Source organism: Scomber japonicus, chromosome 15 (assembly GCF_027409825.1).
Source record: "Scomber japonicus isolate fScoJap1 chromosome 15, fScoJap1.pri, whole genome shotgun sequence".
Taxonomy (NCBI): Eukaryota; Metazoa; Chordata; class Actinopteri; order Scombriformes; family Scombridae; genus Scomber; species Scomber japonicus.
This window is the reverse complement of record NC_070592.1, coordinates 9,398,900-9,417,813: the sequence shown is the minus strand read 5'-3', so window position 1 is coordinate 9,417,813 and position 18,914 is coordinate 9,398,900. Positions and strand designations below refer to the sequence as shown.

General features: G+C 37.9%; 1 protein-coding gene across 1 annotated transcript; it reads left to right on the top strand.

Moving 5' to 3' along the window:
* The first annotated feature begins 412 nt into the window (after positions 1–412).
* rnf5 (ring finger protein 5) lies at positions 413–14,921 on the top strand. The gene is made up of 6 exons (XM_053334449.1): positions 413–782; positions 10,720–10,738; positions 13,079–13,191; positions 13,289–13,346; positions 13,440–13,551; positions 14,514–14,921. Exons 1-6 carry the CDS (start codon positions 571–573, stop codon positions 14,630–14,632), a joined length of 633 nt encoding a protein of 210 aa, XP_053190424.1. The 5' UTR covers positions 413–570; the 3' UTR covers positions 14,633–14,921.
* Positions 14,922–18,914: the final 3,993 nt, after the last annotated feature.

Below are 18,914 nucleotides of genomic sequence, written 5' to 3'. Positions count from 1 at the left end.
TATGAAAATTAAGGCAAAATGGTCTAACCTTATTGTAAAAAAAAAAATTAATTTAACTTTCAGTCCTCACTTACTATGCTTACTATCAGTATTATTGACTTATTTTTATATTTGTCAATCGTAACGTTTTGTTTTTTGTCATTTTTGTCTTCCATACATTGATCATAAACAGGTTTTAAACTATATTACTACTACTACTACTACTAATAATAATAATAATAATAATAATATTATTAGTAGTAGTATAGTACTTATACTAAGTAGTACTACTAATGGTGTATTCATGATTACATATTAAATTAATTATTTATAATTATTAATTTCACAGGGGCGGTGTTAACACTGACCCCGCCCCTCCTGTCTGTGTTGTTGTTCCCGGAAACGGAACTCTCCATTCAGGTAGACCGACGGCAGTAGCAGCCACGGTGTGGTGACACTTGTCGTCCCGTGACTCCCGGTTAACGTCAGCTCGGGTCGGCCCGGTGTCGGGGTTGTTTTTCTTTTTTGGGGGGGGGGCTGGTGTTGCTACGGTTACCTTCCAACTGGAGCAGTGAGTAAAGGAATATTATCATGGCGGCCACAGATCCCCGGTCCTCGAGTGACGGTGGGCCGGCCAGCAGAGGAGGATTCCCGGCGGGGGAGAGCAGCAACGACCGGGACGGGCCGAGCGGCGGCGGCGGAGGAACCGGAGAAGGAGAACGGGACCGGGCCACCTTTGAATGCAACATCTGTTTGGACACTGCCAGGGACGCTGTCATCAGCATGTGCGGCCACTTATTCTGGTATGAGATGATAGTTTTTGTTGTTTCTATATTGTTGTTGTTGCATCTTCTAAGGGTGTGTATGGGAATCGATACAGCATAGATAGATATTTATTGTCATTGTATATGATACAACGAAATTTCAGTTTGAGTAATCTGTTTCAGATAGCAGCATAGGATAAAATAAATAAAAAATAAATAAATATAGGCTATATATGTATGTATGTGTATATAAGCTAACACATTCACACAAGCACATCTCGCACAAACACTTACTCTCAGTAATAAATAACTAAAAACAGATAAAAACATATCGGTAGTATCGCGATATTTTGTGTGCCAACGTTGTATCGATACACACACACAGCAAGTATCGCCTTTTTATTGTATAAATTGCTAATGAAGTTTTCGGGTACCAGAATAATAAAATATCTTTTTTTTTAAAGTCCACTTGATAGCTCTAGTTTGTTCGTGGTATATTGTAATATATAGCCTATTTAAAATCGCAATGATATCGTATCGTGACACAAATCCGATATGATATACTTTTATTGTCCCCTTAGGGAAATTTGTATTGGACTCAAGTGCTGCACACACAAAAATGTCCCCACAGTTACATAGACACACCACTAACATTACACACACATCACAAACAAATAATATCATATCGTGGAGCCTCTGGTGATTCCCACCCCCTGTATCCTCCTCTCACCGTGCCTCTTGTTAAGTGTTTGTTTTGAGGTTATTTTGTGGTGGATTCACGCCCATTGACGCCCCATTTATCAGGGTAGTAGGAGGAGGAGGGGTTGGGCTGCCTCCGCTTTATGTAGGTGATGACAGCGGCCAAGATGGCTTGCTAAGACGTTACTGAATTACTGAGGAGGGTGTTGGTTTGCTGTCAGTGCTGCAGTGAAATGTGGCTGAACTTCAACCCTTAATATAAACCGTGTGAAGAACACAGATGGTCCTGACGGCGTTTATAAAGGCTGATGTTCACTTTTATACATGTGTGAGGAAATGAAGGGCTCAAGATGATTATAATTAGATGGTTTGATGTAGGTCAGAGGTCAGAAGACATCAAACATCAAGCACAATCTCTCTCTTTTTCTCTTTGTGGCTCATTCACTTTACTGTTTGAACTGTTTGCAGCGTAGAGATCAGGTCCAGTCTATAGGCAGAAAATTAATCTTTAACAAGTTTATCATCTAATTATTTAACTCCAGCTTCTCAAATGTGACGATTTGCTGCAGTGAAATGTGGCTGAACTTCAACCCTCAATATAAATTGTGTGTTTTTCCAGTCTAATGGTCTTGTAGGTGTTTATAAAGGCTGATCATCACCTTATACACACGTGAGGAAACGAGAGGCTCCAGCTGATCATAATCATGTGGTTTGTTGTAGGTCAGAGGTCAGAGGTCATAAGACATCAAACACTTGGCTCTTTCTCTCTGGGGCACATTAACGTTTACTCTTTCGACTATCTGCTGATCATTTGTAGCTTTGAGATCAGGTCCAAGATGTGTCCGGACTGTCCAGGTGTAATGTAGAGCTGAAAATCTATGAGTCTATAGACAGAAAATTAATCTTTAACAAGCTTATCATCTAATTATTGAACTTATCCTTTAAGGAAAGCAGTGAAATGTGGCTGTGGTTTGTAAAGGCTGATCATCATCTTTATGAGGGGCTCAAGCTGATCATAATAAGATGGTTTGATATAGATCAGAGGTCACAATACATCAAACACATTGCTCTTTCTCTCTCTGTGTCTCTGTGGCACATTAACTTTACTATCTCTACTATCTGCTGATCATTTGCAGCTTTGAGATCAGGTCCAAGCTGTCTATAGGTTCACTTTAGAGCTGAAAATCTACGAGATCATCTTATTATTGAACTCATTCCTCAAGCAAAGTGGCCCAGCTTCTCAAATGTGAGGGGAAAAAGTGATTACATTTAGATTTGTCACAGTTCCTCACATAAAACAAGCGATTTGAAGAAGTCACCTTGGTGCTCTGGAAACTTAATGAAGGGCATTTTCTCTCTCTCTAGTTTCAGCCCTGGGTTTGTTCAGCTGTGGTTCTGGCTCTTTGTCTCATATCTCGGTTTTTAATCAAAAACTTGCGCAAGGTTCAACCTTGTTGTGTGGAAAATACAAGTTCAGTGATGTGTGTGTGTGTGTGTGTGTGTGTGTGTGTGTGTGTGTGTGTGTGTGTCGTGTGTGTCATTCATGAGTTTTGAGTGTTGACTAATGGCCGCTCTCGCTCACAGGTGGAGGTTAATGTGGGATTGGGGGTTAAACCTTAAAGGCATTATGAGCAGTAGTAAAAGTCAGTGCTGTTTACCTGCTGCAGACACACACACACACACACACACACACACACACACCAGTCTGTAGTTTTAAATCGTTTTTTAAAAGAGGTGACTGCGCCTGTGTTTTGACAACAGAAAGAAGAGGTGGAGCTCGGGGTTGTAGTTTAACTCTGTCGCTGCCTACCAGTGAAGGTTGTAATCAGTGATGTGTTTGTGATTACAGAGTTATCGCCCCGCAGTGGAAAGTGTAAACTCAGCAGAGAAGCCAACAGAGCAAGTACAAAGATATCTCAGACTTTGACTTTAAGGATCAGGCTGGAGATTGTCTATATATTGTGTGTGTGTGTGTGTGTGTGTGTGTGTGTGTGTGTGTGTGTGTGTGTGTGTGTGTGTGTGTGTGTGTGTGTGTGTGTGTGTGTGTGTATCCGAAGCCTGATATATCTCATTCCTCTCAGTGCTGTAAACCTCCATCGTTACCCAATAACTGTTTAAAAATAAGCCACACTGCTATACTGGGTGACAAGTTCATGAAATGTTTGATTTATTTCTTCAATATATGTGCAAAAAGTTCTCATAGCACTCATCCAGAGTAAGAAAGCAGGTGCTGGACTAAATAACTAAATCTGTAACAGCAGGACAAAAGCCTTTATGCTGCAGCTCCCAATACAGATATCATTTAATAGGATATTAGCAGTGATGGTTCAAGAGACAAAATGTATAGTCAAGATCATTTATTAGAGGAAATCAGTGAAAAATGAGCAACAGGACAAACTAAACTAAACAAGTCTGGGCAACATGTATCAATAAATATAGAAGCATAGTATCCTTAATTTAAATTATTGTGATATTTTACATCAGGTCGTTAATTATCCCACCCCACCTAATCACAATCATTCACGTATTTGTGCAAAGTTGCAGCAATAAAATAATCAGGCCACAGTCATTCCCATATCCTAAAAACCAGTTTGCCCCTCCCTCAACGTTCACAAATATGTGCAAAGGATAAATTTAGTTTTGTGGTAATTAGATTTTGTTATTCACCATTCAGCAAAAATCCAGTTTTGTCTGACTTCCAATGGTGAGAAAAATCCTTGAAGCAGCAATAGTTCAATTTAATTGTATTTATACAGAGCCAAATATAACAAAAGGTTATCTTAAGGCACTTTTTTTTCCCTTCTCCACAAAGAGCAGGTCTAGACTGTACTCTTTAATTTAAGATAAGGAGACCCAACATTCACCCATGAGCGATAAATGAAAGCCTGCCAGAGCAAGTCCAAATTTGTGTTTGGATACACCCGATTGTAGAAGGACAAGGAGGAAGAGGAAGAGGGAGGAGGAAGAGGAGGAGGAACAAAAGAAGAACCTGATATTAAATAAAAGAAAAGTACCATTTTGGTTTTTACACTTCCAGCCATAGTTCCCAGTTTTCCCAGTTGTCCCAGTCCCAAGTAGAAGAGGCTGTGATTTGTAACTTTGGCTTTGGATACATGCACAATAATTGCAGAAATACTTGACAAAAATATAGAAAATCATCATTTAAATCCTTTAAAACTGTTTCAAAGTGAGGTGGTTAATAATATTAATAATAAAGTTTATTCATAGAGCGCTTTTCAAAATAAAAGAGTTACAAAGTGCTTCAAAAAGACAGCAACATACACAAATCATAAAATAATTAAGTTTATAAAAGAGGACAAAAAGCAAGAATAGACAAACCAAACAGATCTACCCTGCAAGTTAATTACATATGAAGCATAACAATAGTCTCCTTATTTCACCTTTCAGACGTCTTAATGTCTCTTTTTAAATCTAAATTAAAGGTTGACCTGAAGCACCGGACAGGTTAATTACTTTGTTAATAGTTTAATCTGCAGAGAGGAAGCTGCATTTCTCTACTCAACTAATGCAGAGCAGTATTGTAGGTGTTTAAAAAGAAAATACACTACAGTTTGGTATTTTAACGACCCCCCCCCCCCCTCCTCAGTGGGGAGAATAACTTCCCCCAGTGAGTTAGAGGTCTGTAACAATCATTAGACGGAGAGCAGAGCAGTAATGGTATCATTGTCTGTTTTACACTTTATGTTATTTTTGTTAAGATGTTTTACAGTCACAGTTGCGGCTGCTAAGCAACCAGGAGCTGATCATCTTGTGTTATGAGCTGATGTAACTTGGTTGCCGTGTTACCCGTCTCTTTACCCCCCCATCTCTACACCACCTCTTCATTTAATTTCTGTGTAATGTGATGAAACTGTGATGATGAAACTATCAGCAAGGAACAAAGATGCTGACATCAGTTCACCTGCTGCTGCACCTTTAACGACCAATTACTTTTTAATTATTAGAAGGAAAATCTAGTTAATGTCAGATTGTGAGTTCAGCTAAATAAAATAAAAATAGAACAATAAATAAAAAATAAACAAATGAAATAAATAAAAATAAAATAAAATAATTAAAATATTAAATTGAATAAACATTTATGAATTATAAAATAATAAAATACATACATTTTAAAATAAATGCATTCATACATTTAAAAAATAAATGAAAATAATAAATTCAATAAATAAATAACACATTATACAATAAAAAAAGAAATAGAATAAAAATGTTATGAACTATAGAAATGATAAAATACATACATTAAAAAAATAAATAAATAAATAAATACATTCAAATAAATTACCCATTATTAAAATAACAAATAAAATAAATAAATTATTGATGATAAAAATGATAAATAAATAAATCATGAATTATACAAATAATATATAAAATAAAATAAATTAAGAATTATAAAAATAATTAATAGAATAAATAAATCATGAATAATAAAAAGAATACATTAAATAAATAAATAAATAAATAAAACAACCCGATAGTTTACTTTGACACAGTTAACGACTTTATTTATGGGCAGCTCTTCTGGCATTTCATTTCTCACAGGAAAGAAATAAATAAATAAACGCATCTGTTGCCAAAAATTGCTCATGATATCAAAAGTGGGTTAGCTCAACACAAAAAGCTCTGCTGAGTTGCACAGTTGTCACCTTTTTTTTTTTTTTGTACTCTAACTCATACTTTAGTTTCAAAGTTAAAGCAGCTGAAGTAAACTGAGGAAGCAGCTCTCTATAACCTGAGCTCACAGCGCAGAGCGGTCCAGAGAGATGATTTATGTCACACACATTAACGTCACTGGAATACTTTGAGGTTAATGAGCAAATGACATCTTTACGGCCCCCCCGAGAGATACTCCGCTCCTCTCCGCTCCGTCATGGTGACAGAAGTCGGCCGCTCGGTTTAAAGTGTTTTTGCATATGTAAAGTCTGCAAGATATTGAAACAAGTGAAGCTTGAAACCTGCCATGCAAAGTGGTTTAAATGTTACATAGATATTCATATTGATGCTGTTTAGCTCAGGGTTTTAATGTCTCGGCCAGAATTCACCCGACACACGACGACGACATTTAAGTGTGAAGTTGATTTGTGGTCTATGTGTGATAAAATTAAACTCCAGAGTCCACTGAGGGTTTTTTTTCCTGAGGGTTTAACTTGGACTTAGAGATTAATCCTGCATTTATTTCCCCAATTAATCAGCAAATTCTCATAAAGCTCGAACTAAAAACCTCCCGAGTCCCTACCATTGACCCATTATTGTCTTTTTAGGGGGGGACAAAGGATCTTAAGGATAAGATAGTAGGTCAACAGTATTATTTAGTCATAAATCTGCAGTAAACTTTGTATTTTCATTAGGCACTCATTCCATTTTTTAAAGAGTAGATGGTATAAGGGTTGAGAACTTTATGATAGAGGTATTGATGATTATCTCTATCTTCAATTACAGTATGTCTCATTAGTTGTTGCAGCTATTTTTGGGGGTTGGTAATATTAGTTTCACACATTTGGTGCAAAGTTTAACCAATTTTGACCATTCAAATTGAAAAAAATGGTCAAAAGTCTCGATTTTGTATCAAAAATTTGGGGGTTTGGATGGTGGGCACTTAGGAATCCAAACATCCTCTGAATGACCTCAGTCTGTAGTTGTAAAGTTTCATGAGGCTGTGATGAGATTAGATGAAATATTCCTTTTATTAGTCCAACAGTGGTGAAATCTACAGAGGTCATTTTATACAGTGAGGACAAGTTGTTTTTAAAAATGGTCTCACTGCTACAAAAATGGTTACTATGGATACATTTAAGCTCCTTGGATCCATGAGAGTCTCATCTGTCCAGTCAAATCCATTTCATGCAAATCCCAGACTGTTTAGGGACCCCAGGATGCAGAGATATTCAAAACAACTGCAGGTTTTTTTGCATGGGATTATCTTAAAGTGGACATGGGTGGTCTTTAGGTGAAAGGTCAATCATTTAACCTAACTTTGGAGCCTTATTTAACCCCCTTCCCAATAAGCTATCATGACATAGTTGGTACCAGTGGATGCGTTAGGTCTTCTAGTTTCATATCGTCTTCTTTACTCAAGATTTAAAACCTACTAGAGACTCTGAAAGACTGTAACGTCACCCAAAGACCCCGCCTTCCTTGTGGAGCTTTAAAAAGAAGTTAAAACTGATAAAACAGAAGCTGAATATTTTGATTAATTGACTCATTTGTTTCACACATTTCATACTCTCCATGAGTGAAGGAAGACCCAGCGCTGAGACTAAGGTTATGATCTCAACCCCCACCCCACACACACACACTGGTTATCACATGTCTGGTGTTTCACATTAGGGTCACATGACGACGCCTGAGCCGACTTCATTCGCTGACGACGGCTGCAAAACGCTGCTAAAAGCTCAAAGAAAGCCAGGAAATGGAGTTGAGAGTATTTTTTTGTCACTTCTTCTTCTCACCTGTGCAGAGAGAGACAGCAGAGAAGTGACCAGCAGCAGTTCACAACCTTTTTATTTCTTTTTAGTCTGATATAAAGTCACAGAAATGTGTCAGAAGAGCTCAGAAACATTTCCGTCATGTTCTGAATGTGCTCTTTTAAAAGGTTTTATAACCAGATGTTTACAGAGGTTAAAGTCTGATTTTATGCATAGAGCAGTTTTATATTCATATTATACTTAAATCAATTCATTGTACACATTTCCCTTCTCCTTCTCCTCGACAACTTTACAAGCTTACCAATCTTTTCTTGCTTTAAACTTCTTCGATGTTAGTACAAGACATTTTTCATTCATGAGGGATTGTGTTTGTTCTTTTTTTCGTCCAGTAGGTTTGGTCAAGTTTATATTTATAGTATTTTAGTGTTCATTTTGTCACAAGTTTGTCTCCTCAGTATGGCTGGAAATGTGTAATTATTATTATATTTATAGTATATATAGTATTTATAGTATAGTATTTAGTATAGTATAGACACATTTCAGTCATACATCCATTCATTTTCACCATCTCTATCCACAGTTTTCATGCACGCTGCTTCAAGCTGCTTCCAGGCATTTAGTATCTGGTAGCTTATTGATTATTGTGATAATGAATATACTAAAGATTAAATAACCTCATGCCAACCTCCTGTATTTTATCCTCTGGGTGTGATGATTTGTTTATAGCAAGTAAGCAGAGAAACAACCCCTTTTTTAAAATGATACTTAAGCAGATACAAGCTTCATGAATATAATATATATTCAAAGAGCGACTCAGTGATCAGCAGCTACTCAGGAATATGAATGAAAACTTAAAACCTCATGAAAAAGAAGCAGACATCATCTCTGACCCAACTTTACTGCTTCTTTACTACTTCTTGTGCTGGTGTGACTTGTCAGAAGAAGCTGATTAAGATCAATTAAGATCAGAGGACACTAACGAGACAGTAATCTAGTTCTACCTTTAATAGTACGAAGATGAGACTGAATCCGTTTAATGGTTCTGCTGGTGGGAATCACACACACACACACACACACACACACACACACATACACACACACACACACATACACACAGACACAGACGCTACACGATCGGGCTTTCACTTGAGCCACTTATCGTAAATAAAGCGTTTTATTTTCAGGTCACAAGAGCTGGGCTATACATGCGACCTCATGTTAAACCTCAGCTTGAATGCGTTGTTGTGTTAGCGTAGGCCTGATGCTTTGTTCAGCGGTTTGCATCTAAAGGAATGCCATTCTCAGCAGCAATCTGATAGGCGGTATTACACTAATACTGCACACAGCGAGCCAGCCGTGAAATGTGTGTGTGTGTGTGTGTGTGTGTGTGTGTGTGTGTGTGTGTGTGTACAGTAAAAGCCTGCAGATTGACAGATTGACGGTCATGTTTTTGCTTCGTGGTGTGTTCGGGTTCAGCTGGTTAATGTCATTCACGTCGAGTCGTTTTGTTAAAGCTCGACCTGAGGCGCCGATCGGTGTTTAAAAACAAGTCGTGCCTGTTCGTCTGCATGATCTCTGGTTCTTTATTTGTAGTCAATGCATATCTCATTTTTATCTCACGAGGCGTATAGAAAGGTTCAGAACGTGGCAAAGCTTAAACTCAGTGACTTCAGATAAACATTTGCACCCATTTGCGTCATTTTCTCAGTCAAAAATACAGTTGTGACAGAAAAAATCTCTTATCTTTGGGTTTCTGGTAATACTGAATTTAAAATTATACATTTTTCAAAGCCTCAAATCACAATACCAAACATTCATAAAGTATTTAAAGTATAAAACTGGCTCTCGTCAACTCAGCATCATTTATGACGAACATTATAACATTAATTATTCAGTTGAGTAGTGATTCAACTGTATTTTATAGTTTATTCACAATAAACTATCTCTGCAGTTTCCATCAAACCAGGGCTCTCGTTGGCCCTCTGGATCGATCCCACTCCCCTATAGTCCTCTTTGAAAAGAGTGAGTGAGGGGCCAGAGGAAGGTTTAGTGAGTTGGGTATGAAATTAAATTAAATGTAGAGTAGCAGAGATAGGAATCATAAAAAGTCAAACACAGCAGAGAAAAGGAAAAATAAATACATAAATTAAAAAAAGGGATATGATATTCCTTTATTAGTCCCACAATGGGGAAATCTGCATTATTACAGCAGGAAGTGGGAAGTAAAATAGAAGAGCAGCAATAAAAAAAAGAATAAACAACAATAAATAATAAGTACAAGAACAATAATAGTAAAATAATCATGACATTATTTAAGACCAATGGTATTAAGTGGTAATATACCAGAGGTGATATTCTTATTTCACAGATTACAGTGATATAAATATATATATTAGTAGTATACATGAAATACTAATATTGCAGAAATACACTAGAAATATTGGAAAGGCGTCTACCCTCCATCCCGCATCCTGCATCCTGCTCTCCCACAATGCAACAGCAGCAGGTCGGCCTTACCAGCAGCCGCTCTGCTAACACTAACAGATGGAGCCAATTAATACTAACAATGGGGGAGGCTGGGGGGGGGCACGGATGAGTTTAATTAGCCACCTCGTTAGGAACAGGTTTCTCTAGACAGGTGGACGTTCACTGATGATAAAAGGAAATCTGACTGAAGTCCAGAAATCGTTACGTTTGTTCTTTGTAGGAACGTCGCTGCTGATATTGAAGCAAGAAGCTGATATTTTAAAAGAAAGGAGCGTTTGTGAAAATGTAAATTAACCTTTTTCTCTCTCTCTTTCTCTCTCTTTCTCTCTCTTTCTCTACAGCTGGCCCTGTCTTCATCAAGTGAGTATTTCTTCTGTTCCTCCATCCTTCGCTGTGTATCCCTCCCTCGTTAAAGCTGTGTTCAATACTCTGATTGATTAGGTTGAAACTGGGCGGAGCTCTGCTGGGAATGAGCAAGAATGAAGTGGTTGACAGAAAATTAGTCACCAACAGAATAAATGAGCTGATCTGTTGTTTATTGTCATTAATTGAGAAAAAAACGGACAAAAATTCACATTAATCAGATTTTAACATTTGAAGCTCTGCTGCTTTTTTTTATAGGTTGAGTATCTTTGATGTTTTTAGTTTGTTAGACAAGAAAAAAATAAATCTGAAGGCATTTAATTTGGGTGTGACTGTTTTACTACTTTCTGACTTTTTATATTGATCAAAAAAATTAATTGTGAATAGGGTTGCAAAGGGGTGGAAAGTTTCCGGTAAATTTCCATGGGAAGTTAAGCTGGGGAATTTTGGAAATATTCCAAATTGGAAACTTTCCATGGGAACAATGGGAATTATGGGAATTTATGGGATTTAAATGGGAATTTATGGCAATTTATGGCAACTGAGGGTAATTTAGTGTAAAGGTATCATATCTAAGCAAAAATAATTGTTTAGTTATAAGCAAAATAATACAATTAAAACAGATTTATTTATAAGTTGAACATGATCAAGTTGAACAATCAAACAAAACAAAAACATGAATGTAGAGTAGTCAGGATTATGCTAAAATATTATTTCACACAACTATATTTAAGTTCCCTAATAAGAACATACCTTCAGTTTAGTAAATTCCCGGTTTATTCCCGTTAATTCTCGTTAATTCCCATGGAAAGTTTCCAAGTTTGAAAATTCCTGGAATTTTGCAACCCTAATTGTGAATGATTATAACTGAACTGAAGTGAGTGAGTGTTTCAGATGTATTTGAGATATATTTGTATTTTGAGCAAAGAAAGAGCGGGAAAATAAGTGAAATCCTACAGAGGGGGCTCATTGGGAGCTAAAACAGTCTGTTTGGGACAGAGGCTAAACTGAGTCGCTGCGTTAAAGGGCCAATATAAGATGATTGAGTCGATAAGCAGTAATCCACACAGAGATGTCAATCAAGCGGAGTCCCGAGAGGATTTCTAATAAACAGCTCCAACAACTCCTCGTAGGATCCGACAGTGCTGAGTGGAGTCTTTAACAAAGCCTCTAACACACAGCAGCAGCAGGTTAACCTACATGTGATGTAACCGTGGAAACTACATCTGTCGGCTGACTTACCGCAGCTTAAACATGCTTATGCACTTAATGCTGCTCACCTCCTTATGTAGAGCTGTACATCGCCTTTCAGGACAGCAGCGTAAGCACCGCATCCATCCATCCAGGGCTACCAGCCATTATTTCATCATCGCTTAATCTGATCGATATTTTGTTGATTAATCGTTTCCGGGGTCGGATCGTTTTATCTACAAAAATATCAGAAAATAGAAAAGACTGTCTGTTTTCTTAAAGCTCAGACACATCTTCAAATATCCTGTTTAATCCAATAGACAGTCCAAACTAAAGATATTCAGATTATAGCTGCAACTATTAGTTTATTCATTGATTAGCTGTTAACTATTACCGATAAGTATTCAGATAATCAATTAGTTACTGTTAGAGTCTTTTTTAAAGAATTAAATCTCCTAATTCTCTGATTCCAGCTTCCTAAAGTTGATTCATTTCTGATTTCTTTAATCTAAAATGAATGTATTAAATTGAACTATAACATAACATAACATAGCATAGCATAACATAGCATAGCATAACATAGCATAGCATAACATAACATAACATAACATGGCATGGCATGGCATGGCATAGCATAGCATAGCATAGCATAACTAACATAACATAACATAACATAACATAACATAACATAACATAACATAACATAACATAGCATAGCATAGCATAGCATAACATAACATAACATAACATAACATAACATAACATAACATAACATAACATAACATAACATAACATAACATAACATAACATAACATAACATAACATAACATAACATAGCATAGCATAGCATAGCATAGCATAACATAACATAACATAACATAACATAACATAACATAACATAACATATATAATGATATAATATAATATAGCAAACTGAATATATTTGGGTCGTCAGCTCAGGCTTTGGGAAACACTATCCAACACATTTTCTGACATAGACCAAACAATGAATGTTAATTGATTTAATTAATAAAATAATCAACAGATGAATCAATTACAGTACCCGCCATCTTTGCTTAAAATGATGATGAATGATCGATTATTATTATTATTATTATAAACATGGTGACGTGTTTCTGCCCTCAGTGGTTGGAGACGCGGCCCAGCAGACAGCAGTGTCCGGTGTGTAAAGCCGGCATCAGCAGAGAGAAAGTCATCCCGCTGTATGGCAGAGGGAGCTCCAGCCAAGAGGACCCCAGGTACTGTACGCTGCGTGCTTTATCACATTCTGCGTGTTAGTTTTATGATTCATATTCAGTAGGAGACTCATGACGACTGTTTCTGTTTGCCGCTCAGGTTGAAAACTCCACCTCGGCCTCAGGGGCAGAGAACAGAGCCAGAGAGTCGAGGCGGGGTGAGTCACTTTATACCGTTTCTATTTACTCACCACTTTAATATTTCCTTTTTCTAATTTAACTTCACGTCTGGTTTCTGTGCCTCGGTGCAGATGTTCCAGGGGTTCGGCGACACCGGCTTTCACATGTCTTTCGGCATCGGGGCTTTCCCCTTCGGCTTCTTCACTACAGTCTTCAACACCAACGACCCTTTTCACAGAGCAGGTAAATCAACACAAGTCCTCCTTTACAAAGAAAAAGTGGATAATATGAATCTTGAGTCATCCATTTTTACTAACAGGCTTAAGCTCTGTCAGGAGCCGCTGCTTATCTACTTATCTCCAGTTGAGACCATGCATAAAAATATTTCTCTCTATGTTATGCATAATATTGTAAACGTGTGAGTCCAGGAACTTTGCTCCCATCTCGCTTAAGTTGCTTCAGGTGCTGTTATTTAGTGCAAGGAGATGTATCCTCCTCCATTGGATATCGGACACTGCGCCTTCTGTCTCGTACTGGCTCAGGAGCATATTGGAACTCATCCCTCTTGAAGCAACAAGCTATTGGTTGAAAAAAAAAACATTCAAATTTTTCAATATCCGGAGCCCTTTTTTGAACTATAATGGGGAAGATGGGGCCCCCATGCCCTTCGGAGGGGCTTGACTGGTCTGGCATGGTCTAAAATAATTGGGCACAGTCATTCTTAGTTGGTCATGATTTAGTCACAATACTTGTTGTGACTCCTGATGCGATATTTAGTATTTGCTTTCTGTCTGTTTGACATTGTGTGGGGATATTTGTGTGTTTTTGTTGTCTATCAATTTTTTCTTTTCTTTTTTTTTGATTTATTCTTTTTTTTATTATTATTAATTAATTAATTAACTTATTTTTTATTATTATTTTTATTTTATTTATTTATTTATTTTTTCTAATTTATTCTTGGTTATGGTATGGTTGGTTTTTTTTGGTGTCTAGATGTTTGTGAAGAAAAAGTTTATACCTTGTTTCTGTGTATTAATCTTTAAATCAATAAAAAATAAGTGGGGAAAAAAAACATAAAACTATAACATACATATACTAGCAGACACACAAAGAAGAGTAAAGTGTATTAAAAGTTGAAGTAGAGTACCACCTGCATCTCTGGATTAATGACTTTTACCCCCTCCTTTCTCCCCTTCCTCCCTCAGACCAGTATGCAGGTGATCACCAAGGCAACGGTAACCTCAACAACGGCAACAACAACTGGCAAGACTCCCTCTTCCTGTTCGTGGCCATCTTCTTCTTCTTCTGGCTGCTGAGCGTGTGACAGGGCAGCGAGGAGAGGGGACGACAGCACGAGAGATGTCAATGCATGGAAAAGACGAGGGGGGGGGGGGGTCGACGACCGAGAGGGGAGGAGCGCAAATTTAAAGATATAAGAAAAAAAGAAGAAAAAAAAAAACCCTCACTCACACACACACACTCTTAACTTGAGCCACAGACACACACTCATGTTACATTTCCTAGCAGGTACTAACTTTGGGAGAGTGGAGCGTTATTAATCCCCACAAAAACAAGAATTTACAGGAATTTGGCAAAATTCACCTTTATAGGATAGTTCGTTAGTCCCCCCCCCAATTCCCCTGTTTCCTTGGTTATATTTATACAAGAAATACCCCCCCTTACCTCCCTTAACCTCCATAAAAAGTTAGCCTCCCCTCTCTCTACATGCACCTGTAGATATACGCACACAGACAATAAAAAAAAAAGGTGGACACTACATTTTTAAGGGGTGTTTTTAGGGGGGGGGGGGGGTCAGATGAGACAGTATTATGGTGGTTAGGCGTCTCAGTGTCGAGGGCTGAACTGGGCGGAGGGTTAGCGGTGACTAATTCTGTTTTGGGTTTCTCACATCCTCCTCGAAGAAGTCACCAGTTTACTCCTTAAATAGAGAAGAGGAGGAGAGGGAGAGGGGGAGGGAGAGGGGGGGGATGAGGTCATTTTTCTCCTCTAAAAAACAAGGCCAAAGAGTAGCGGAGGGAGAGAGAGAGAGAGAGAGGGGTAAAAAATGTAATCGAATCACGTTCCTGTTTACAGTGTCCTCACAAGTACTCCTTGATACGCGTCTTAAAAAACAAAAGGATAGATAGAGACGAGCACAGATGGATGCATTTAATATACGTTTGTCTTAACTAAGAAAAAAAACATTAAAAAAAAACTGCCATTGCACTGTGAAGTCATTCGAGCTGTCCTAAAACGATCCAGACTGGATTGTGTGCTTGTGTCGAGTCACTTGTTGCTTCTTCTTCTTCTTCTTCTTCTTCTCCTTCTTCTCCGCCCCCTTCCCTCCTCCTCCTCCTGCTCCTAAAAACACCGTTAGAAGGGCCAGTTTGGGAGATTTTTGTGTCAACATGAGTCGACTCGAGATCTAATACAGTTTGTTAATTACAGAGGAAATTGTGTGAAAAGAGAAAGAGGGTGGGGGGGGGGGGGGGCGGGGGGGGGCGGGGGGAAACATCTGGCTTGGTTAAAAGAAGCCAGATGTGATGCAACACAGTACAAAAAAGGAGAGGTGACGCAGCGTAATGGAGGAGTGAGGATCCTCCTAGTTAGTCACGGAGGTCAAAAAGGTCAGTACACTAAAAATCTACAGTTTAGTGACGGTGAACTGACAACCCCCCCCCCCCTCGGTGTGATAGAAAATATAAAAAATCACTCCTTTCTGTCACAGTTGATTTTTTTTTTTTCTTTTTTCCGACTATGCGTCTGTGTGTCAGAGTGAGTGTGTATACAGTATATATTTGTATATATGAATATTGTAAATGCTGTTTTTACGTGTTTCTGAATGGACGACCAGCCATAGAGAGCCAGAGAGGACGAGGCGGTTTGCGAGTAGGGGGGGGGGGCCTCGAAGATGCTTTTGTAAAGCGAGCGATGATCTGTGTTCTGGTTTTCATGAATTGTGCTGAACTCTTTTTTTGTTTTACTTTTAAAAAAGAAAAATGGAAAAAAAAGGCTTGCAGCCCAAGTTCATAACTCTTCTGCCAATGTCTCCCATAAAGTTAAATAAATGTCGAGAGCAAAAAAAAGAAAGAAATGTCTGTCCTTCCCTGCTAATGTGATGATTGGATTCAACACACACACACACACACACACACACACACACACACACACACATGCATGTCAAAGATCTGAACTAAAACTAAAGTAACACACTTTCATTTTAAATATATAATAAACTGTGTTGTCTTTTAAATTTAGTGAATCGGGTATTTTAGCACTTTAACGCTCACACCAGACTCAGAGACTCCTCTGTAGAGTGGAGGACAGGACGACTGCTGGGTGCTCATCATCTTACATTACTTATGTGACACTAAAACAACAGGTGATGTGACCAGGAGACATTGTGCAAAAAAAAAAACAACCCCAAACTGGTCTAGGAGATTAAAAACTTGATATAAAGCATTAACTTGTTTTGTGTCGTCATTGGTTACAGCTGAACTTCAATTCATGAGAAGGACTTTAAACACACGTCACCACGTTGATGACGACACCAAAGACAAAAGCAACTAAGATTAATTATTAATTGGAAACCTTTAACCCTCCTGTCGTCCTCCCGGGTCAAATTGAACCCATCTCTTTTGACTGTTCCTTCTTTCCTTCCTTCTTCCCTCTTTCTTTAATTTTTCCTTCCTTCTTCCCCTCCTCCCCTCTTTCTTTGCTCCCTCCTCCTTCCATCCTTCCATCCCTCCTTCCTTTCCTCCCTCCTTACTTCTTCTTTCCTTCCTCCTTTCCTCCCTCCCTTCCTCCCTCCTTACTCCTTTCCTTCCTTCCTTGCTTCCTTCCTTCCCTTCTCTCCTAAATTCCTTCCTCTTTTCATCCTTACTCCTTTCCTGCCTTCCTTCCTTCCTTCCTTCTCTTTATGTCTTTCCTCTTCCCCTCCTTAATCCTGTCCTTCCTTCTGTCCTTCCTTGACCTGAGGACATCAGGAGGGTTAAACCGAAGTTAATTTTTCCTCAAACGTCTTCACAAGTTAACGTATAATAATTAACAGCAGCAGCTTTACACACAGCTCCTGAGTGACTTGTGTGACGTAACCATAGTTTCTACACAGTGATTTGGACAAGACTTAACTTCAGAGTCTCTGTGGGGCTTTGAGGGTTTTCAGTAGATCGGTGTCGTCATAGGAGGATTTTGTATATTTGCTGGAGAGTGAGTCAGCTGTGTTTTGTAACTGCAGTAAATAAATTATAATTATAATGCATGACTGGGTTATACAGTAAATGTTAGAAATACTCAGTAAGGTAGTCAGGGAAATTTAAGTTATTGTGTGCCAGATGTAAAAGGTGCTAACAATCATTTGGTAACTGTTTAATTTCTGGAGGGGAACAAGTCAAACAATAAAAAAAAAAAAATCCACATTTTTTCATTCAGTTTGATCATTTTTAGCTCCAGCTCAGTTAAATCTGATAACCAGTGAATGGTTTATTTAACCCTCCTGTTGTCCTCAGGTCAAGGAAGGACAGAGGGAAGGAAGGAAAGGAGTAAGGAGGGAGGGAGGAAAGGAGTAAGGATGAAAAGAGGAAGGAATTTAGGAGAGAAGGAAGGAAGGAAAGAAAGGAGGGAGGAAAGGAGGAAGGAAGGATGGAAGGAGGAGGAGGGAGCAAAGAAAGAAGGGTGGACGGGAAGAAGGAAGGAAAAATTAAAGAGGGAAGAAAGAAGGAACGAAGGAACAGTCAAAAGAGATGGGGTCAATTTGACCCGGGAGGACGACACAAGGGTTAAAATGATCTTATTCCAGCTTCTCAAAAGTGAATATTTTCTGGTTTCTTTAGTTCGTTCTTCTATGAGAGTAAACAGGGTTGTAAACGGTTGGTCATGACAACAAAAGACATCTGAAGACATAATCTTTGGCTTTTGGGAAACAGTGATCAACATTTTATAGACCAAACATCTCATCTACTGCTAAAAAAAAAAAAAATCACACACACACCAGAACATGTACAGTAGTCATATTTACAACTTTATTATATTATTCTCAATATAATCAACAGCATTATGTTGATAAAAAAAAAAGTATTTATAAAACAAACCTTTTTACAAATATCTAAAAATATTCTCTGTATCAGGACAGTTTTTGTTCCAGTGGAAGAAAACATCTTACACATCTTATGAATCCTGTGTGGAAGAGTTTAAATAAAAATAATCTAAATCTTATTGGCACTGGCGGCTAATTAACCGGATTAACTGGTGCATGATGAAGATCAGTCACATGATAAAATATTGCTCACTCAGCATGATGCTAAACCACCTTTACTAAACAGAAACGGATATTGTTCGTGGAGCCAAATCTAAATTATCTTGAAAAATGTGAAAAATGATCTAATGTAGGATACTTTGTAACATAAAGTCTTAACATGACTTACATTTACACACTTAGTCTTTTCTTATTTACAGTTTTTAAATCCTTCATACGCACAAACATTAAAAAACTAAATAGTAATTAAAAAACGTGCAAAATCAGCAAATCAGTTTAAGGAAACTTGTGTAGAGAAGTTTTAAAAGGTTAAGGGATAAAAATGGTAAAAGGAAATCTGTGACTGAGGTTT

What these genes read in the sequence shown, in the direction of transcription:
- rnf5 (XM_053334449.1), top strand. Translation starts at nt 571, where the DNA reads ATGGCGGCCACAGATCCCCGGTCCTCGAGTGACGGTGGGCCGGCCAGC. An exon ending in AGCCAGAGAGTCGAGGCGGG is followed by an intron (nt 13,347 to 13,439) that starts GTGAGTCACTTT and finishes GCCTCGGTGCAG; the next exon opens with ATGTTCCAGGGGTTCGGCGA. An exon ending in CGACCCTTTTCACAGAGCAG is followed by an intron (nt 13,552 to 14,513) that starts GTAAATCAACAC and finishes TTCCTCCCTCAG; the next exon opens with ACCAGTATGCAGGTGATCAC.